Genomic DNA, 23,105 nt, shown 5'->3' with positions numbered 1-23,105 from the left:
GATTTGATAACAGATTCTTAGATACGACACCATACAAAACACCAAAAAGAAAAAAAGCTGATAAATCGGACCTAATTAACACAAACTTTTGGGCATCAAAGGACACCATAAAGAAACAGAAAAGCCAACCCACAGAATGGGAGAAAATATTTGCAAATCATACATCTGGTAAGAGTCTAGTGTCCAGAATATATAAAGAACTCTTACAACTCAACGAGAACAAACATCTTGATTCAAAAATAGGCACAGGACTTGAATAGACATTTTTCCAAAGAAAAGATACAAACGGCAAATAAGCACAAAAAGATGCTCAACATCATCATCAATCATTAGGGAAATGCAAATCAAAACCACAATGGGATACCATTCTAAACTCACTAGGATGTCTATAAACAACAAAACAGAAAATAACAAATGTTGGCAAGGATACAGAGAAACTGAAGCCCTCTTACATTACTGATGGGAATGTAAAATGTGCAGCTCTGTGTTGGCTGCTCAGATGGCTAATCATAGTTACTACATGACCTAGCAACTCTACTCCCTGACACACACCTAGGAGGACACGTTCACACAAAAACTTGGAGAAGAATGTTTATAGCAGCATTATTCATAACCTAAAAGTGAGAACAATCCAAATGCCAACTGACATTTGATTGGTACATTATCAATTGATAACTGAATAAAGAAAATGTGATATATGCCACACAGTGGAATATTCAGCCTTAAAAAGGAATAAAAATTGACACATGCTACAACATAGATGAACCTTGAAAACATGCTATGTGAAAGAAGCCTGACACAAAAGGTCACATACTGTATGATTCCATTTATATGAAATGTCCAAAATAGGCAAATCTATAGACATAAAGTATATTACTGGTTTCTAGGGGATGGGGATAGGGGGAATTGGTAGTGATTGCTAATGGGTATGGGGTTTCTCTTTTGGGATGATGGAAATGTTCTGGAATTCGATAGTGCTAATAGCTGTACAACCTCGTGAATAAACTAAAAACCACTTTGGAATGGTTAAAATGGTTAATTTTATCTCAATTTAAAAAATCTACCTAATTTAAAAAAATGACATTTGTTATACTGGGTAAAGAAACTACAATTTTGATAAGCAGTGGTAAAGAACAAAGACTCCATGAGAGCATCTTTTAAAAACTGTGGCAAAATATACCTAACATAGGGCTTCCCTGGTGGTGCAGTGGTTGAGAATCTGCCTGCCAGTGCAGGGGACACGGGTTTGAGCCCTGGTCTGGGAAGATCCCACATGCCGCAGAGCAACTAGGCCCGTGAGCCACAATTACTGAGCCTGCGCATCTGGAGCCTGTGCTCTGCAACAAGAGAGGCCGCGACAGTGAGAGGCCCCCGCACCGCGATGAGGAGTGGCCCCCGCTCGCCGCCACTAGAGAAAGCCCACGCACAGAAACGAAGACCCAACAGAGCCAAAAATAAATAAATAAATTTATATATAAAAAATATATATATATATAACATAAAATGGATCATTTAAACCATTTTTAAGTAGTTCAGTGGCATTAAGTACATTTACATTGTTGTGCAACCATCCTCACCATCCATCTCCAGAACTTTACCTGCAAAACTGAAACTCTACCCATTAAATAATAACTTCCCTTTCCCCTTAGTCCTGCAACCACTATTCTACTTTCTGTATGAATTTGACTAGATATTTCATATAAGTTGAACCATATAGTATTTGTCAACTTGTGACTGCCTTATTTCACTTAGCATAATATATTCAAGGTTCATCCACATTGTAGCATGTGTCAGAATTTCGTTCCTTTTAAAGGCCAAATAATATTCCATTTATGTATAATATATACCATATTTTCTTTATCCATTCATCCAACAATGGACATGGGTTGCTTCCACCTTTTGGTTACTGTGAATGATGCTGCTAATAAACATGGGTGTACAAGTATGTTTGTATCCCTGCTTTTTTTAAAAATAAAAAATAGTTGTGATCTCTTTTTGAAGATCACAACTTTTTGAAGGGAGATTTTGAAATGAAACTTATTTTGAAAATACACATATCTTCTGCATTAGCTTAAGGACTAAAAACTTATTTCAGTTGAAAGTCACTCAAAGGAGAACCCAAAGATCAATGGTACTGTTCCCTTTAAAGAAACACAAAAGACATAAAAGTATCCATTGCAAATTTATTATGCATTAGGAAGCTTAACTTAAAAACCAACAGCATAGTAAAAAGATATGTTATCTTTGTTCGCAGCAGAACAGGTTTCAAAATATATTTTCTTTTAAATGTATTCAGTCAGTACACAATCCTTTATAAAAGTTGTATATATTTTTTTCTGTCAATACCTTCATTACATTTATAAATACAAGATTTACATAGCACCCCATCAAAAAAAAATTAAAACTCCTTATGAATATCTACATATATTTCATACCTATAAAACTTTCAAAGGAGTGCTGTGTTAAAGATGGGCCCTAGTTAATGGTCCACTTACTGGTGCAGGAAAATACATATAATCTGTAAGGTTTTCTTTGTCCATAAAACATCTCGAAAAATTAGCAAGACACTTATTGTGAAACTGAGCTTCTTAAACCATTATATTTTAGAAAGGAATTTGCTGTGCATATTCCCATGAGATTCAAATGGCAGATACATAGATGAAAATAAAGACTGACTGAAAACAAATGCCTACATAGAGCAGTTAAGGCAGGGGTGTGATGAATAAGAAACACTGAAAAGTAAGACACAGGAGATGTGGGTAGGAGCAAATATAGTAAGAATGCATTACGTGAGTCTAAACTTGGATATAAACTCCACTGGTATCCAGTTACTAACTCTCATTCTCACTTAGGAATGTTTCATTGTTGAAAACTTTCTTACAAGCACCCTCCAATTTCTATGTTGCCACCAGAATGGCTAATGTGTTTTTCTTCTGTAAAATCACCTTGGATCTAACCAAAACATTAGGTCCAGGAATCTGAATTGCTAGTTCTTCATGATTTACATTTATTAAAAAATTTTCCTTCATCTGGTAAAGGTTATCACTAATCAATATTATTACTGTCCAGAGGTGTATATGCTGAATTTCACTCTAGCCAAGAATAGGAAGTAGAGAGAAGGAAAGGAGAGTAAGACTAGTTATTTGCTTGACCTTTGAACAAAGGCAATAGATCCCTGATACTGAGTGACTCTTGGAGCCGCCACTCATAAACACTTATGGGCTAAACGGGCACAGTTCAGAGAAACAGGAGGGAAGAAAATATGGGATTCTTTATCTCAAATTTTGCCAGAGAAGGCAGTTGTACTAATCCTGCACCTTCTACTGAAAAGGACATGGTCACTCTTACTCTGGAGTTATTGAAGGAAAGTCATCCTTTCTACCAGAGATGACTTTTTCTGAGTTTCAAAGTGAGGACTCCAGATAACTCTGAGAGTTGCATTTATTTGCAGAAAAGTATTTCAACCTTAACTTGTTCTAACATATAAGCAGAAAGAAAAAGAATGGTAGAAAAGGAACAGGAGGAGGAAGGGGCGGGAGACGAGGGGTGGAGGTTACTTCTCAAACTCGGCCCTGAAGGATGCCACTAGTATCTCCCCTCCAGCACCATGAAGTCTCCAGTGTGGTGTGGCTCCCCCATGGCTCTCAGAGATGGAGTCTACAGAATTCTCGTTTCTTCAGAGTTTATAGCTCAGTGCACTGATTCCCAGGCTCCTCGAAGGAAGAGAGCTCCCAGATGCTGCTGTCCTGCAGTAGTGGCTCAATGTCTTCATCACTGCCTCGTTCTGTTGTGTTGGTTAGGCTGCCGCTGATGCTGTTGCTGTGTTTTTGAATTCCACTGCCTTTACTGTATTCAGGGATGAATAAGGCAACCAGAAAAGATATAAGAACTATACATGCCCCAAATAAAAACGGTGGGCCTGGGATGACAGCTCCCTGATGGGTGTGGGAAACAAATGAAGATGAAGAATTTGGTTAGTCTTTCCAATCAAAATTAGTCCTGGACGACCCCAAAATAGCACACCACTGAAAAGTGAGTTATTTTTCTCATAAGCAAATGTTCATTAAGTGTCATAGCAAATTCTAACAGAGCCTGGTGTCTGGAATATGATGGAGGGCAACTAATCACTGCTTTGTGCATCACTTTCCAACAGCTTAACCAAACATGTAAACAACAGTTGTTTATCTCTAATCCTGCCCCGTGACCTGAGTTCATGCACTATGTACATGAACAGTAATTCCAATTTTGTATAGAAATCTATATTAAATATAGCTTGGAAGGAGGGAAGTAATAGCAAATAAATAGTAGAAAAAGCACTCTAGCTCAAATTCTAGCTGGAATTTTAGGTCACTTCATCTTTTATTTGGCCTGAGCTTCACCAGAGGACATTCTGATCAGAGTAATTATATAGGTGAAAACAGAATCTGAACAAAGTTAAGACAAATCTTTTACATAAGATATTAAATCACTGAAATGATCCCTCCCTAGTCCCAGGAAGCAATGAACATAGCACTTACTACTGTCAAATACAATAGTATTATAAAAATAAGAACACTTTCCAAATTTAAGGTCAGAAGATTTTGCTATAAATCAGACACAAATGCTATTGTAAACCTAGACTTATTACCAAATTACCTGCAGGGCAGCACTGTTAGAATTCAATTCCAGTTCCAACTCAGTCAGTTCCATGTGGAACATGTAGAATACGAGGCCATACAGGGCTGGCCCCAGGCCATTACACAGTCCTCTTATTCCAGTTATGACACCCTGGGCAACTCCTAGGTCAGAAAAAAGAGAAGGGAGCCAGTCTTCTCAGATTGGAGACTAACAGTACTTTCTTACTAATATGAAATACTGCTTCTGCTGGACTGAGTAGTCTAGGCTGTGGAAAGTAGATTTTAGGGACTTTACCCATCATATTTTCATTCATTGCACAAATGTTTCCTTGGTTTTCTATATCCTTTTAATGTTGTCCTCACTCAATGTCCTAAGATCTATAGGGTATGAAATGACAGTGATGTTTCTAAAATCCCTTTGAGGCTGAATTCCCTAACAGCAGATCTTCCTATAATCAGGGAATAATAAAAAGTTTTGATATTCTCCATTTATAGGCAATTTACACTTTTCTGTGGATTGAGATTTTCCTTTTCTACTCATTTAATGGTGCTTTTACAATAAAAATCTGCCCTTTGCCTCTTGTATCCCTGCCCATGTGTGAGTCCATAGAGGTCTTGATGCTGTGTGCTCCCAGCCCTTCAGACAGATTCTGTTCCTCACAGTGACCTCTATACTCCAGGTCCATCTCCCTGTACACCTCTACTGAAAAACCCAAGTGCTAATTTCTAGATATCTCTGGTATCTAATGTGGCAGGTAAAAAATTAGCTTGAATCATGAGATGAATGTTGCTGTAAATCAAAAATGGTCAAATATAATTCAACCTAATACAGTGTGTTCTAATAAGTTTATATGCTGACATTTAGAAACATCTGTATTAATACATGTAAGCATAAAAAAAGCCAAAGAAAATTCATGCCCTGAGATAGGATAGTGTCTCTTAGATGCCAAGGCAATGTCCATCCTTCACAGATAGCTCATACCTTTACTTCAAGCACAACACCTCCCCAAGGATGCAGTCAGCTAAGTTAACATAACCAGGGTAACACACAGAATTTGTGGTCTTCAAATGATACTGCTATATTTAAAATAGATAACCAACAAGGACCTACTGTAAAAAAAAATAAATAAATAAAAGTAGATATGAATAAGATGGCTAATTTCTGATATGGAAAAATAGGTGCAATGAATAAACTAGCTTTTCCAATCTAGTTTTTTATTGAAACTTTAAAAATATCTCTAAGGCATTAAAATTTTTTTCTTCTGAAGTTCACTACTTCCTGACTACAGTCAGGTAAGCCATTAAGTAATGGAGAAAGAAAAGGACTAATTTTGGCAGTAGGAACTGCTTGATAGGGAAGCCAGAGGCACAAGAAGGATGACGTAAGAGTCTAGACAGAGTGCTACTCTACATAGTCATCTTAATTTTGTCTCTCACTCTGCATCCAATTATCAAGAACTACTCAGATTTATTTTTCTTTATCCACTCAAAGAATCATTTCCTAAGTTGAGTAATGGACTTTGAGTGATTCCAAATTAAAGAAATTTCAGTGATTAAATAAAGAACTCATTGTTTTACTAACTACTCTGTTAAAATATGATTAAAGTCTAGTAAATTCTAACGGTGACAAATAAAAGAGGAGTCAAAACTGAAAAGAGAAAATGGATAGTTGTCTTAGTATTCTGACCCGCTGAGTCCAGATTTCAAAAATATGATCAAAGATCAAAGTAGGAAGGAAAACAGAATTTTCCTATTTGCCAAAGTAAATAGGTATGATTGTTGAGCAGGGACCACATGGCTGTAACATCTTGCTTTGTTGATGTGAAGAGAGGCTCAGAGTTGCTCATGCTTACGGCAGGTACGTCTCCGCTGAAGGAGGAAAACAGTGACCTCACCTTGCTGATCTGACTCTGCATTCCGAGAGACGAGGGCACTGACTGCTGGAAATGTGATGCTGGACATGGCGGCCACGGTCCCTGCTGCCCACATCATCCTGCAATGACAGGACAGGCTGCGGTCAGGGAGCAGGCCAGCCCCGATGAGCTTGCTGTTCAGAGTACAATCAATGGCAAAAGCACAAAATGCTTTCTGTTTTCTTGTGTTAAGTTACATTTATTTTTTTCCTCTTTAAAAATGGATTTTTTTTTTAACCTAGAAGGTTTTGCATCTGTTAATACTGATCACTTCACGGGCTGGGAAAGTTTCATTTCTTTATTTTACCTCTGTCAAATCTGTTCTTCTTCCTAGTTTCCCTATTACCATATTTAGATGTAAGCTCAATGAAATGCAAAAGGATTTCTTGTTCCTATAAATACCACATTTTCCCTACCAATTTTCCACTTTTTTCTTTGTACTTCTCAAAGGCTCAGCTCCATACTGTCTTTGAGCTGCTCAGTTTTCTACCCCTCAATAAAGCGTTGTGTGCCACCGACAGAAAAAGTTGGTGGCACACAACACTTCAGAGACCTGAAGTTCAGGATGACATTCTGCAGACTTCCAAGTGTGCTTCCTTTAGACCTTTGTTTTTTCTCAATGAAAGGAACCTACATGTGTGTCAGTATTAGGTGTTGAGTGTGAGCAAAGTGAGGCCCCACCTGGGCTTAAAATCTGCTTGGCCAGACTCTCTTGGGGATGACATGCACGTCCTTATTTAAAAGGAAAAACCCTTTAGGTCGACAGAATCTTTCTAAGGTAGCATGAGTTTGACTGAATCAGCTATTGAACCAAAGTTCATGGGACTGAAATTAAGATTTCCAAGAACAAGAAGAATCAACCACTGACCACCTAAAGCATTTCGAGTTCTTCTAAATTGTGTCATCCATTTATGACTGCAAAATGGGGACCAAATCAAATATCTAAAACGGAGATATGGACTCTAGTATTTGGTAGCCAGGCACATAGGGAAACTTGCCACACAACAAAATAGCACTCAAAATTCTTTTTATTTCTTCTTATTCCACAGGGCTTAATTTGACCTTCCTTCCTCTTAATGGGAATCTAATACATTAGGAGTAATAACTGATCAGGATACACAAGATTCTGGAGGAGACAGCAGTGTTCATCTAACTCATATGCTTTGTATTATAAAGGTTATGTCACTGTCCAAAGTCACTCAGCTAATGATAGTAGTAAATTCCACCATAATCAGTCATTTTTCCTTGTCTTCTTGTTTTGTTTTTGCCTATAATGTGTTGACTCCAAAAATTGACAAATGTGTTTAAAAATTAGGCATGAAACTTTTTTTTGGAGGGTTGGAGGAAGTAACAACTCACTGAAAGCCTGCTGAGGTGAAGGCAATCTATCCAAATAATCCTAAATTACCAGCTCTACCCTTCCCCAAATTAAGTCTTAACAGTTTTTGAAATGTTGAATACACTATGCCAGTAAAGTAACTCCTGCTTCCTTCACATCACACTCAACTAATTCGAGCTCTCTAAAAGATACATCTGTCTATTAGTTCATAAGAATCCATGGGAGAGGCTTACCATGCCTGAGATCCAAAACCGTACCAGGCTAACTGGAACATCTGAAAACCCAAACCAAGGAGAACGGTGTTCTTATTCCCTAATGATCTCATCAAGATGGTAAGAAAGACCGTCTGCAAAGCAAAGGGGATAATCCTGAGTAAGCATATGAACACAAGCACAAGATCTGATGCAAGTTCTATGGGGAAGCCCATTAATGGTGACCAAGAATCTCAAAATGGCAGACCACCTGACCTAAGACCTTGGAGGCCGTGCAGTACTGATGTAGCTCTAAAGGGGTGAAACTTCGGGGCCTTCCCAGACTAACGTGGGCTCAGGGCCTTCGGCCTCCTCCCCAGAAACCTGTTTATCTGGTGCTTATCACTTCCCAAAAGGTCATCACAGCTGTTCAACAGTTACTGTGATTGAGAAGAAAATGCCTCTGTCTCTTTGGAGAAATGCCAATAATTTAGCCACCAGTGAATAGCAAACCCCTGATGAACATTTACAGAATATGTGGGACTTTGGTGGGGGTTAACAGTTTCACAAAGTTGGACTGATACAAATGTGATTTTAACAAATATATACTCTGCTAAAAAATTAGGTGAGATAGCCTGAAAAGGCATAGGATAAAAGATGAATCTGGGCTAATTGACTAACCAGAGTTAATATTAAAAACAAGGCAAAATCATAAGCAACTTGAAAGTTTAACATAATTTACATTTGCTGATACACTTAAAAAAAATAAAAGGCCCTTGGTTTGATGCATTCCTATAAGCCTTGTCAATTCTAATATTTGGGCAAAGCAGTTCTGCAGGCTTCTCATTTCTCTTTGAGAGAGTTATCACAGAAGAGTGCTCCACCTGGCCTACCATGCTTCATATAGCTGTTGCAGGAAAATAGCCACGTAACAGTCCCATATGATATAGTGAATGCACCTAAGCATATCAATGAATTAATTTAAAGCACATATGCCCTGCCTTTTGTGGTCCTATAATAGATGGGGAAACGTTTAATAAATACTCTTTACTCATTACATATATCCTAACGTACTGACTTACCACATTTCTTCAGTCCTGGGGATAGCAAGGATTGTAATAGTTACAAAATTTCATTTCTGCTTTTCACCTTCATTAATTTTCAATATTAAAATAATACTGAGGGCTTCCCTGGTGGCGCAGTGGTTGAGAGTCCGCCTGCCGATGCAGGGGACGCGGGTTCGTGCCCCGGTCCGGGAGGATCCCACATGCCGCGGAGCGGCTGGGCCCGTGAGCCGTGGCCGCTGAGCCTGCTCGTCCGGAGCCTGTGCTCCGCAATGGGAGAGGCCACAACAGTGAGAGGCCCGCGTACCGCAAAAAAAAAAAAAAAAAAATAATAATAATACTGAAACATTTTTCTGGTTAATTTTGCAATACTGGAGTTAGATTGTGGTTGGTGGTTGTAAAAGCAAATTTTTATTTGCTGAATTGATCCATTAGAGGTAACAACACGTGCTCTATAAAGTATTGAAAAGTTGTGTTAAATTCCTCGTAAATCATAACCTTAAGATTCTATTAAAAATGGAATAACTCTATGGTCTGTATCCATGTCAGTTTACTGGGTTTGATATTGTACCACAGGACATAAGATGTTACCATGGCAGAGGAGGAGGGGAACTGAGGTAGTGGTGCAGGAGATCTCCATGAATATTTCTTTGCAGCTTCCTATGAATCTACAGTTACTTCAGATTAAAAACATTAAAAAAAAAAAAATGGATGGGTAAAATAACACTCACCTGAGCCACAATAGACAGAATTCCTACCATAGCTATGAATGCTGCAATTTTAACAGATCCAAAACCTATGACCTGTGGAAATGAAAACACTTTGTAATACAGGTATTATAAAAATAAGGAATGTTATGCTCCATTAAAGCCATAGAATAAAATAGTTGAGAAAAGTTCATAAAACCTTGACAATGGCAAATTAGGCAGTGCTCAAAGTTGAACCTATTTAACCGATAATTTATATCTAAATCTGTCATAAGAAATCATTATAAGCAGCACAACTTAATTTAACAAATATTAAATATTAAGATAATATTTTCGGGGTTTCCCTGGTGGCACAGTGGTTCAGAGTCCGCCTGCCGATGCAGGGGACACGGGTTCGTGCCCCAGTCTGGGAGGATCCCACATGACGCAAAGCGGCTGGGCCCATGAGCCATGGCCGCTGAGCCTGTGCGTCCGGAGCCTGTGCTCTACAATGGGAGAGGCCACAACAGTGAGAGGCCCACATACCGCAAAAAAAGAAAAATTCTATTGTAGGCCTACCTATTTTTTTCATATCCATCCCCATCCGCAACCCACCAAGAGACAAACATAACATTATCAAGCGTTGGAGAGAACATGAAGAAAATGATTCGATTTTTGATGCTGCCAACACAGAGTATGCTCACTGGCAAAGTCAGTGGCTCTCAACTTTGGCTGCACGTTAAAATCATGTGGGCAACAGAGAAGGGGAGAAGAGAAGGGAGAGAGGAGAAATGAGATGCTGGAATCCACTTGAGACCAATTAAATCAGACTCTCTGGGCCCAGACACAGGTATGTTTTAAAAAGCTTCCATGGTGATTCTAATTCTAATGAGCAGCCAAAGTTAGCTGGTAATGATTTCTAAGCCTCTTAATCTTAACAGCAGCTCTGAAATGCCTACTAAAACTTTTAAGTTTTAAATATCAAGTTTTTATTTGCCCTATCTATTGAAACTTTATAAAATTCAGAAAAAAACTTTAAAAATTATTGTATACAATCTTCACATTTCATAAATGACCGTCTTCCTTCAAGTTACACAACTAGCTAATAAAAAGAGTTAGAGCTAGAACCTCTGGTTCCCAAACCAGTGCTGCTGACATTAACAATATCCTATTACTCTCTAATCAAATGCAATTTTTAAAAATTGGAATCTATTTCTCAGTCTAATTTGTAAATATATATATATATTTTTAATTGAAGTATTGACTTAAAATGCATCCGTTTCTGCTGTACAGCAAAGTGACTCAGTTATACATAATATACATTCTCTTTTACATTCTTTTCCATTACGGTTTATCCCAGGACACTGAATATATAGTTCCTTGTGCTATACAGTAGGACCCTGATGTCCATCCATTCTATATGTAATAGTTTGCATCTACTAACCCCAAACTCACCCCAAACTCCCAGTCCATCCCTCCCCACAACCCCCGTAAATATACTTTTTAAAACAGCTTTATTGAGACAGAATTAAAATACCATACAATTCACCCATTACAAGTGTACAATTCAATGGTTTTAGTTTTATATTCACAGAGTTGGTAAATTATCACCATGATCAATTTTAAAAGCTCTCATCACTCCTCAAAGAAACATGGTACCCCATTAGGATTCCCATTCCCCCAGCCTACTCTACCACCTAGCCAGTAATCTACTTTCTATCTCTATGGATTTATTTATTCTGAGCATTTCATACAAATGGAATCATACTATATATGGTCTGGCTTCTTTCACTTATAATAATGTTTTCAAAGTTCACCCATGCTGTAGTGTGTATCAGTGCTTCATTGCTTTTTATTGCCAAATAATAACATTCCATTGTATAGATATTTCACATTTGTTGATCCATTTCATCAGTTAATAGGCATATGGGTTGTTTCTACTTTTTGGCTACTATGAATAATAATTTGTGTAAGAGTTTTTGTATAGGTATGTGTTTTCAATTCTCTTGGCTATATACCTAGAAATAGATTTGCTGGGAACTCTATGTTGAACACTTTGAGAAGGAGACATGTTTTTTCACTTTCTTCCTTGGACTTTCCCATTTTTCCTACATTATTTTCTACATTAAATGCAAATTTAATGTAATTTAATGTATGCATATATAATTTTCTACATTAACCACACTATCTCACCACTCTTCCTTCTAAATCTCCAACATCCACCCACCATAGTGAGCAAAACAAAAATAAAACTGCTTGAAAAACGTTTTACTTAAACATGACACCATATAAAATATTATAGTCTCATACTCTCAGGAAAACTATGAGAATGGAGAATTTAACAAATTTTATTTTAAAATATCTCTAAAAATAGTGGAATTTATCTTAGGAGGAGGCTTGCTTTGACAAAGTGGAGTAAACCATTAGGAGGACTTCCAGTGAAATCAGTAAAAGACCAAGACAGGATTGCAATGGAAGGCAACTCAGGTCTTAGCAATCCCAGAGACCTAAAACAACAGTTGGAAAAGGGAACTTTTTAAAAAAATTGCTATAAGTCAATTGCCTTTTGGGGAGGTCAAAGTAAAGTGTAAATTTTTAAAGAGAAAAATCAGAAGGGAGAAAAGATTATTTTGGTAATTATTTGTGAGCCACCTTGAAGTCTACAGTGGTATTGAGCTATGGCCTACTACAGATGGCTAAGCAAGCTGGCTGTGATCAGACCCAGGGGTCAGGGCACTTCTGAAATAAACTTTACCTCTCTGTGAAATTTAATGGGTATTATTAAAGATTTAATAAATTCTGGGCTTCCCTGGTGGCGCAGTCGTTGAGAGTCCGCCTGCCGATGCGGGGGATGCGGGTTCGTGCCCCAGTCTGGGAGGACCCCACATGCCGCGGAGCGGCTGGGCCCGTGAGCCATGGCCGCTGGGCCTGCGCGTCTGGAGCCTGTGCTCTGCAGCGGGAGAGGCCACAACAGTGAGAGGCCCGCGTACCGCAAAAAAAAAAAAAAAAAAAAAAAAAAAAAATTCTGTTTCTACTAATTCTCTTTCTGTATAACTCTCAAAGAAATTTTTTCCACAGTAAACATTTTATTGTATTTTAAAAATTATTGCACTAAAGGTCTCCTGACTACTCATTATATGTCAGCACCTACATTTATAACTAGAAGCAAGTTAACACAATTTTTTTCTCTACAGTGTTTTCCCACAAAATACCTCTAGCCAGATCCCAATCTCTGATTTTCCTCATGTTCAAAAGCTACTAGGCACTCACTACTTACCTGCCTGAGGTAGAGGAAAAAACTTGAATACTGTCCAGCCTCAGAAAGGTATGAAAGAAAAACGGTGATGCAGATTAGTAAGACGGTAGAATCTTTTCCAACTTTCTTCAGTGACTAGGAATAAGCAGAAACAGAAACATATAAAAAGCAAATAGATACTGATGTCACTGATATTCTGGGATATTGGCTGCACTGTTTTGATCTATTAAGGTAGATAACAAAAGATGAATGGATTATAAAAGGAACTGAGCCTTAACATTAAATCTATCACCATCTCTTTAAGGAGGTTACAAGTCCTAATTTCAGAGGTATGTTTCAAGTATTACAGCTTTCTCTCTTTGTTAACAATACTGGTTCACATCCTGAAACAGACCCTGAACATCCTATGAACAGACCCTGAAAAAACATTGCTTCAGAACCTTTTAAGAAAATCTCATCTCTCTCTTTCATTCATAATACAACTCCTTTAAAGCCATAAACAGTACAGTGTTTTCATTACACATAAATTTACTCTATTCTTTAAAATGTTAACATTAAATTTGCCTTTAAAATTTGTAGACAAATAAGTATGCTCCAGCCATGGGGTCAGTGACGACAAGATTCTCTGACCAGTAACAACTTTTTGAATTTAACAACCTTCTCCAAAATCCTACACTCCTCTCTACACAGGATGTCTGAGTAGACCAAAAGGTGCACCAAAAGTTGTCTACAGAGTGTAGAGCTCTGCAGTGCATTCTAGGTGATCATAACTGTAACCTTCATATAATGAAAAGCAAAAGTAGCTAATGTCTATTGGGACCTTGCTATATACCAGACACTAGACTGGTTAATTTATATACATTCACTGCAATCCTCATAACAGCCCTGAAAAGTAAGCCACAATAGTTGCACTTCACAGAGGAATTTCTCTGTGTAGCTTGACAAGGTGGGAGGTCTGACTGGCTCCACTCCTGGTTTCCTTTTCTCCAGACCTATTTCTTGATATCTGACATTACAGCATAAACAGAATGAGCAGGGTCCACAGGTCATACAATGAGGGAGCTTTTTAGAAAAGAATTTCTCATGAGTTAGTTTTCTTATATGTATTTTTCCTAAAAGGTAAGCTTAAGGGAAAAAAAGCAAATATCAAATCTCTGGTTATTTTTTTCTGCACATATTTTCTTCAAGAACTATTTCAAACCAGAGAAGGTGGGGAGAGAAGATTCTTCTTCTCAGTACTTTTTCTAGTTGTTAATGGGATTCCCCCATGACAAAAGAGAAAACAAAGACTCCATTCAATCTGCAAAAGACAAGTTTAAAGCCTCTGTTCAACGTGGGTGTATATTAACAACTTAGATAATAACTACTTTAGTTGGTCCAAATGCATTTACCCTTTTTGAATTTAAGTGAACCGAAACAACCACTTCAAATGGCCACTTTCATTTATTTTGTTAAAAGAAGGATGAAAACAACTATGCAAAAAGAAAAAAACCTTCCTTCCCAAGTCTTCATCAGGGATAAACTGGACATTTCTTGTCTCTTCCCATAGGATAACCACATGCTTGACTTAAGAAGTAGCAATTCTATATATTCCTTCGTGTACAGTCTACCTCAGTCCCTTACTTGCAAATACATTTTTTCTAATTTGTACTGGAGAAAAAAAAATAGATCAACAACTGCTAGGATGCTTGAGGCTGCAGGAATGTTCTTTTATTTGCATGGCTTAGAAAGATATTTAGGAAAGTAAATGTTTTCATGTTTTTATTTACCCCAAAAGGGTCTGCTTGTTTCCAAGAAATCGGAGCTCCCCAGGAAAGAGGTCTCATTTTCTCTGGCAAAGATTCTGGAACAGCCAATAAGATGAAGCAGATGTCCAGAAGAGCCACCACTGTGGCCACCAGCACAACAAGGCTGTCTCCATAACTGGCGGACAGGTATGCTCCAATGGCTGGGCTGCTGACCAGACTGGCTGCAAATGTGGCCGAGACCTATGGAAAAAGCACACTCTCACCCAGGGTCCCATCTGCTGCAGGTGCACACCTATATTCCTGTTCTCATCCAGGTTCCCACAGGTACATACCTAAAGCCATCCATCCCTGGCTTTAAAAAGACAAAAGGATTGTGTTGCACACAACTTTTAAGAATGCAAGTAATTTTGTTTTAAGGACTTGTTCACAAGCTATTAACTAATTGGAGTTATTCTAGAAAGCTACAAGAATACAAAATAATGATTTGTTAGAAATAAAAATTGTAAAACCTTCCCCATAAATAAAATATACATGTTTTAATTTTCTTTATTTGGGGAATGGGGATGTAGAGAGAAAGGTATGAAAAACATTTCTGCAGGGTTGATGATAAAATCTACAAATTACTCAGAGACTAGGCTTGATTTCATCTTCCAAAAACATGTACTGTTTCACCATTTCATTAGCACTGAGAGGGGGAAAAATCTCTGGTAATCTTAGAAAAAGCTATAACAACAACAAAAAATCTGAAAAGATTTGTTGAGGGAGACGTCAAAGCTTTTTAAATGGAGAAATCCCCAGGCTAGGGACTTCTGTCATGCTGTCACCGCACTCCCAACCTCCACCTAATACCAGAGACCACTGACTCAACTGATGACCCTTGCAACTTGAATCCATGTGAAGCTTCTTCACACTGCTTTCCTACAAGCACGTAGAAGGCTCCTTTAATTTGAAATGTAATCTGAATGTTCAGAAGCTTAAATGGGCAGTCTCCAAATTATAACCAGACTGAGTGTCAAAAGCACATTTATAATAAGTTGGTTATTTAAACTTCTAATTGATTTTAATAGAAACTACAGAAATCACTATCTATGACTGAAATTATGACTCCTGGGTAGCCAATAACATTTTTTCTGCATCCATCACCCCCCAACTGAATGTGAAAATACAACGTATTGGAAATTAGTATTATACTAAAAATATTATAAAAGCCAAAAGTAAAAAAATTTCTGGGGAAAAAAAGGGGGTATAGAGAATTCTAATTTGGAGAACAGGAATTCCCTAGTTCAATATTTATTGAGCATCTACTATGTGCCAGATAAATAAGAAGACAGAGCTCCTGCCCTTCAGGGTTTTTCATTTTATTTAAGAAGATCAAGGCAATCATGTAACTTTGTATTATAAATTGCAATGACATGCAAACAGCTATGGGAGCACTGCTGCAGCATCCTCACGTGCTACGGAAGCATTGCTGCAGGGTCCTCAGGTGCTAATACTAACATCATACGTGCACAAAATGGGTCATTCATTCATTTATTCATAACCGTTTTCCACTACTTAATCCTTATCAAATTACTGTATGTAAATTGAGAAGATATTCTACAATTCAATGTACAAATGAAGAAACAGTATATGTCTTAAGTTCACACAGATGAGCAAGAACTGGAAGCCATTCTCCAATTTCTCAAATTCATCTTTCTCACTAAAATGCAGTCAGACTTAGACCTAAATTTCAGCTAAAACTGCTTCTATAATTCCACAGCATTCCAAGTGTAAAGAATCTAAAGATCATGGAGTATACAGAAGAAAACACTCAATCATTTATTTCGTTATTTGTCAAAGACATTTCTAATTCTACTATCATAATTCTATTCTAGCCAATTGGACATATTCTAAGATAAAGATTGTTCAATAACTCAAGATTTGGTCATTAAGAACAATAGAATTAAACTATTATCTATTTAACAATAATTTAATATATAAGAACACACGATACATCAGTTTTGAATAGAAAATGACTGCCTTCTACTAAGCTCCCCCACAAATTTGAAGGGGATACAGTAACTACTTCAGATATAAACAAGGGGGATAAAGAATGATTGATTATGAGATTAATGCTCATTATCAATAAATGATGCACTCTAGGGCTTCCCTGGTGATGCAGTGGTTGAGAGTCCACCTGCCGATGCAGGGGACATGGGTTCATGCCCCAGTCCAGGAAGATCCCACATGCCGTGGAGCGGCTAGGCCCGTGAGCCATGGACGCTGAGCCTGCGCGTCCGGAGCCTGTGCTCCGCAACGGAAGAGGCCACAACAGTGAGAGGCCCACGTACCGCAAAAAAAAAAGATTGATTATGAGATTAATGCTCATTATCAAATAAATGATGCACTCCAAACCATGGTAAACTTTTAAATTCATCTTTCCCATCCATGTGATGTATCCTGCAACACTGCTCTAAGGGAGAAGTGCTCTATTTTCTGGTATTTCCATAATTCAAACATTTGTACACTGCCATGGAGAAATTACCAAAGGCAGAAATCTTAATGAGAATCTTGAAAAACACGAAGAAGACATGAGCATTATTATTTACAAGTCTAGGTATCTAAAGACCTGAAAGCTTCATAACTTGACTTAGATGGTACCGCAAGGCAAATGCTCTCAGACACAGAGGGGCAGGCCTACCCCCTCCTCCTAACACAGCCCAATTTGGTTAGGTCCTACAGTGCTCAGGATTTCCTCCTCCCATCTCTCCGTCTACTAATGCCCACCTATAATACCCTAACTTCCTCCCTCCATTCCCTCAGTGGTACACTGAAGCAGGTATAACACTTAAAGATCAGTTTAATTTCTTCAAGTATGCAAAAAGTAAAACATAATTATTATATACATGTAGTAATAGTGAGAAACAGGAATATAGTGGGAAAAAGTCTGTTATTAAAATATTTAATAATGAATACTCTGGAAGCCAATTTAATCATGTGGAATATGGAAATGAAAATAAAAAGGTTAGTCACCAAATTTCAAATATCAGAAGGGGGACAGGGAGCAGCAGTGGTTTCCTAATTGTTTTATTTGATTAGTTACATTGCTCAATAAATACTTGTTGAATGAGTTTCTGAGAATCTATGGTCCCATGAAATTCTATGTAAAATGTTGCATCTTTCTTAAAACTTAAAGCAGCCTACTTGCTTAGTTTGTGTATTTAGCTAAAATCCCTCTTTAACACTCAATACAACACCAGTGAATAAATCTAAAGGATGACTTCACCACAACAGTCTCTCATTAACTTAAATTCATTATTGCAGCCATTGAAAGAATTACCACTTTTCTTTGTTCACTGGAGGAGTTTCAGTAAGGAAGATATACATATATATTCTTCAACAGATCTCAAAATGCTTCTTAGAATTTCAGCTAGACTTGATTGACAATCCTATAATTAACTGGCAATAACTCCTCCTATATCTGTAAGGTAGCCTGCAAGCTTTTTTTCTTTTACTTTCTTCAGGTTTGTCATCTCAACATCTGATATGTAGAGGTAAATGTAAAGGTTAGCCACTGGCCAAATCCTGGGTCCTGTGACCAAGTCAGGAAGCCTTACATGCTGGCTGAGGGCACATTTCAGTAGGGTGCTCCTCCCAGTAACTTCTCTCAACATACCTACAAACAGGCATTATTATAACTGCCATTTTACAGATGAAGAACTGAGCTAGAGACAGGGGAACTAAGTCACGATCACTTTGGTTCCAGAACTCTCTCTCTCTGAAATCTTTCCTAAGTACTACTGCTTAGCACAACAGCTTCATGAGGGGTTTTTCTGGTGGAAGCAAGGAACAAAAATCGAATAAAATTGGAGGGAAATGAGTGTTTTCTGTGATGTTGAGAAAAGCTGCGCAAGTGTGATAAATGAGGCTTGTGGCACCCCTCAAATCTGCTGACCAACCCTGAGAGCCCACCTTGAACACCCTGCCTTCTTTGAAGCCTTCCTATCTGCTTCTCCCTCTCCGTAGCACTCTGGAGATGCCCCTGTTTTAGGACATGACATGCGAAACATTCAGGGGAGGAGGGAAGAAGGAAAGGAGAGAGTAAGTAATAGCTACAGGGTAAGTGGGGTCGAAGGAGAAGTTTTTAAACTACTGATGTCTAAAGTCAACAAAGTAAAAATTGCTGTTGTGTTTTGTGGAACAGCAGTGACTGACTTATATGTCCATCATTGATCCATACAATTATTCATTGAGTCAACACTGAATGACTACTTACTGTCTTCCAGGAAGTGGGATTTAAAAGAAAAAGTAAGGCTCAGGAGAGAAGTAACCCAAGTTCCTGGCATTCAATCCCCCTCCAAACATTCAACAACCCAGCCAGATCATCTTTCTTCTTCCATCTTCTTACTAGGAACATGTCAAACACAGGAAAGTTGAGAGAAGAGCACAATGCACACTGAAGGGGAGCAGAATAAGCCACCCCAAAATGTGCCACTTTTGCATGTGGATTGTTTTTAGCTGAAGGCAATTAAGACCCAGGAGACTCAGGAAAAGCTTTTTACCTTTCCCTTAACAGCCTAAAAGAATTTAGACAGGAGACCTATGCCAGGAAGAGAGCAAATAGTAAAGATAACTTTTTATATTAGACTTAACTGCATGGAATGGCAAACATTTGTTTACCAGATATTTGCTCTCCTCATCTTCCTGTGAATTGTCTTCCTTCCCTTTGTAGCCCCAGACCCCTACCCTCTTTCTCCTTAGCTCAAGATGGTATATAAGCCTCAATTGCCTGACTTCCCTTGAGTTATCTCACATCTTTGTGGGACTCCCATACAAATGAAATTAAATTTGTTTTTCTCCTGTTAATCAGTCTTACGTCAATTTAATTATTATGCTGGCCAAAGAACCTAAAAGGGAAGAAGGGAAAATTTTTCCTGTCCACACCCAATTACCCCAAGAGGTTCACACACTGAACACATACCCACAAATGCTCGTCTGTCATCTTTTCCCCTTGAACCACTTAAATAATTTTCAGAGTTGTGACACTCTGACCTAAATGGCTTCAGCCTGCCATCTTCTACAGGTCTTTCTTCTCCTACGTAATCATAGTGCCATTATCTTGCCTAAGAAAATTAGAAATGATTGTCAATTACCCAAAAAAGTTCTCCTATGACTTTTGTTATACACTCAGCAATTATTTGCTGAATGAATGTAGTCCTTTTTCTGTAGTACCATGTCCCAAATAAGTGCCTGAGTCACACAACTAGCAATACAGTAACAATGGATTAACATGGCTGAGGTTTTATCACCTCTCCAATTCTAATTAGCTACAGAGACCTATGATCGTAGCACCTGTTTACTGTTTATGGTTCCTCAAGAGATTAGCTAATAAGAAACAAATCAAACCAACTTTAAAAAAAAACTTTGCAACTGACAAGTCAACACATCCTGCCAATCTTCCAACACTAAAACCAGAAAATAAATTACTAGCAATTTCTATCTTGCCATTTTAACTTCTCATAAGTCTCCTTTTTTATTTCAATTGCTTTGGATTTTCTTTTACATAAGTCAATATTTAACACTATTTTAATAAAATCTCACTTTCCAGTGAATTTTTAGTAGAATGTTCATTATTTCTCTGATTAAAAAACAATCTAGGGCTTCCCTGGTGGCGCAGTGGTTGAGAGTCCGCCTGCCAATGCAGGGGACACGGGTTCGTGCCCCGGTCCGGGAAGATCCCACATGCCGCGGAGCCGCTGGGCCCATGAGCCATGGCTGCTGGGCCTGCGCGTCCAGAGCCTGTGCTCCGCAACGGGAGAGGCCACAACAGTGAGAGGCCCGCGTACGCAAAAAAAAAAAAAAACAACAATCTATTATCTTACCGATCCATAAGCAGTACTTCGCTCATGCTCCTGAGTAACATCAGCTACATAGGCAAATATCACAGAGAACGTGACTGAGAAGACTCCAGACATGGAAATCATTGCAAAATACCACCTATAAAAAGATTAGTTTAAACACCCATGAGAGAGGTAGTGTATACACACTTTTATAACCAAAGCCAAAGATATCATGTAAAGACTATAAACCAAAAAATAAATTTTAAAAATACATGTATATTTAAAGATATAGAGGACAACTAATAAAATTATAATCAAGATGGAGAGGAAGGAGAAACATACTAATTTTGTCATTGTTCAAGGGGTTTCAGTAAATGCAGTTTAAAAAAATGAAAGAGTAAGGGTATGCAGTAAAGTTATACTTTTAAAGGTAGCCAGAACAGAAATTAAAACTTTCTAAACTTCCTAGCTTTAGCTAAGAATAATACGTATACGCAAAAGCAGGAAGCATTTTAAAAATTAATTAAGACAAAAAATTTCTATCATATGCATAGAGCTTAAAAAATCTAGTTAAAATATTAGCAAACAGAACCTCACAGAACAAAAAGTAGGGTTTAATCCTAGGATGTAAGGATGTTTCAATATTAGAAATCTATTAATATGATTCATCATGCTGGTAGATCTAAGAAGAAAATTCAAATGACCTCCACTGATGCAAAAGGCATCAAATAAAATTTGACATTCAACCTTGATTTTAAAAAAGAAAATCTCTAAATAAAATAGGAACAAGTATTTTTCAACCCAAAAGGTAGCTTAATACTCAATGATGAAACATTATATTTCCTTCATATATATGAGGCAGATTGGTCCTAGATAGGTCCATAATCATTACTTTTATTTAACATTATTCATTAGTCTACACAAGTAGCAGAAGCAGCAGCATGAAAACTGGAAGAGAAGAGGTAAAATCATTTAAAGATCTGAAGAAAATAATTTTAAGGTATTGAGAGAACATTAAAAAAAAAAACCCTAATTCATCAGAAAAGCATGACTTGTTCTTGGACAGAAAGACTCAATACCAAAAAGTATTTTATAAAAATTCATCTGGTAGGAAATAAAATGATTCATTATAGATAGCCAACACATCTGGAACATGACAAATGTTGACATAAAATTCCTATCAGATAATCAAATGAGAGTATTTTCACATGAGCACCCCCCTCCAAAACTATTCATTGCATTTTTTTTAAAAAACCCAAAAAACTGAAACACAAAAACCCTCCATTCTAAAGTATGTTCTTCACATAGGAATAGCATCTCAGCAACAGGAATTTTGGCCAAAATACCATCCTCTGTACTCCAGAAAAACTAAGTTACTGCTCAGGTGCAAATTCCAACCCATTTTTATTAACTAAATAGCCTTGGCTACATGCTAACTATTCTCTCCTTATTTATCATGAAAAAATGAGATCAAATTAAAATTCACATTATGATTTAGAATAGGCTATTGGTCTTAATACAGTACACACAAAAGTGACTCCTGCCTTTTGATATAAATTATGTTCATGTCAGTGCCCTAGAGCAATGAGCTGACAAAAAACAACACATTTTCAAAGTCAAATGAGCCACAATTGAGTGAGTACAGGGATTGTCTGCCCCCTCCCAGGACCCAATCTTGTAACTTACCTCATGGCAACAACAGCTGCCCTTAGAGACATCTTTTCTTTCTATTTCTTCACCTAAGTCAAGAACTTAGGTGGGCATGATGGCAACTGCCTACTAGCTTTCAGTATTACCGAAGAGTTCAAGTGAAAACACAGGTACAACTGTTTTGCAAAGGTTAAAAAGCACACTGCAGATGTATTGTCCACATGTGACCCAAAACAGACAGTCATGATGGAGGACCTAGCCACTCACCGTGGACTGATCCTCATCAGTGGAATTGGGAAGCAGGTGAAGAAGACGGTGCCGAGGAGAAAGGGCTTCCTTCCCCACACATCAGACAGCGCACCTATGAGTGGGGCACTCAGAAAAGAGAGCAGGCCCTGGAGAAGAAAGCAGAAGCAAAGGTCAGATTTATAATGTGATCCCCCAACTACTTGTAATTCTTATTTTCTAAATGCATTTCTAAATGCTCCAATTCATTTCAGTGGCTCCAAAACAGAATAATTTGAAACATTAAATACAACCTGTCATTAAAAAAAAGAAATCCTAACAAAATTTTTAAGCATGCTGTTTGAGAGGGAAGAAAGGGATAAGAGCTCGTTTTCTGGGAGAAACTGGAAAAGAGAGGTGATGTAAAATATATACACCCACAGTTGGCCCATAACATGAACATACACCAAGTGTATGGAAAGAAGCCAGACACTTAATTCATTTTAATAAATATGTATAGCATATCTATCACGTGCAAAGCTCTGAATTAACTGGTGAAGTGAAGACACTCAAATGAATACACACCTTCTGCTCCCAA

The 23,105-nt window shown here is 37.8% G+C and overlaps 1 protein-coding gene across 1 annotated transcript in view; it reads right to left on the bottom strand.

Annotated features, from left to right (window-relative positions):
• Window positions 1-2,169: 2,169 nt before the first annotated feature.
• MFSD14B (major facilitator superfamily domain containing 14B) overlaps window positions 2,170-23,105 on the bottom strand; it is an 88,899-nt gene continuing 67,963 nt past the window's right edge. The window contains exons 4-12 of the mRNA XM_081236317.1: window positions 22,550-22,677; window positions 20,675-20,789; window positions 14,835-15,053; window positions 13,087-13,200; window positions 9,855-9,926; window positions 8,102-8,214; window positions 6,512-6,609; window positions 4,636-4,778; window positions 2,170-3,935 (exon numbers count right to left, since the gene is read on the bottom strand). Of these exons, the coding sequence (XP_081092443.1) occupies window positions 3,684-3,935; window positions 4,636-4,778; window positions 6,512-6,609; window positions 8,102-8,214; window positions 9,855-9,926; window positions 13,087-13,200; window positions 14,835-15,053; window positions 20,675-20,789; window positions 22,550-22,677 (1,254 nt within the window). The 3' untranslated portion in view covers window positions 2,170-3,683. The remainder of the gene's footprint in view (window positions 3,936-4,635; window positions 4,779-6,511; window positions 6,610-8,101; window positions 8,215-9,854; window positions 9,927-13,086; window positions 13,201-14,834; window positions 15,054-20,674; window positions 20,790-22,549; window positions 22,678-23,105) is intronic.

Source organism: Mesoplodon bidens (assembly GCF_964165515.1).
Source record: "Mesoplodon bidens genome assembly, chromosome: 6".
In the NCBI taxonomy this organism is placed as follows: Eukaryota; Metazoa; Chordata; class Mammalia; order Artiodactyla; family Ziphiidae; genus Mesoplodon; species Mesoplodon bidens.
This window is presented reverse-complemented; position numbering and strand designations above follow the sequence as displayed.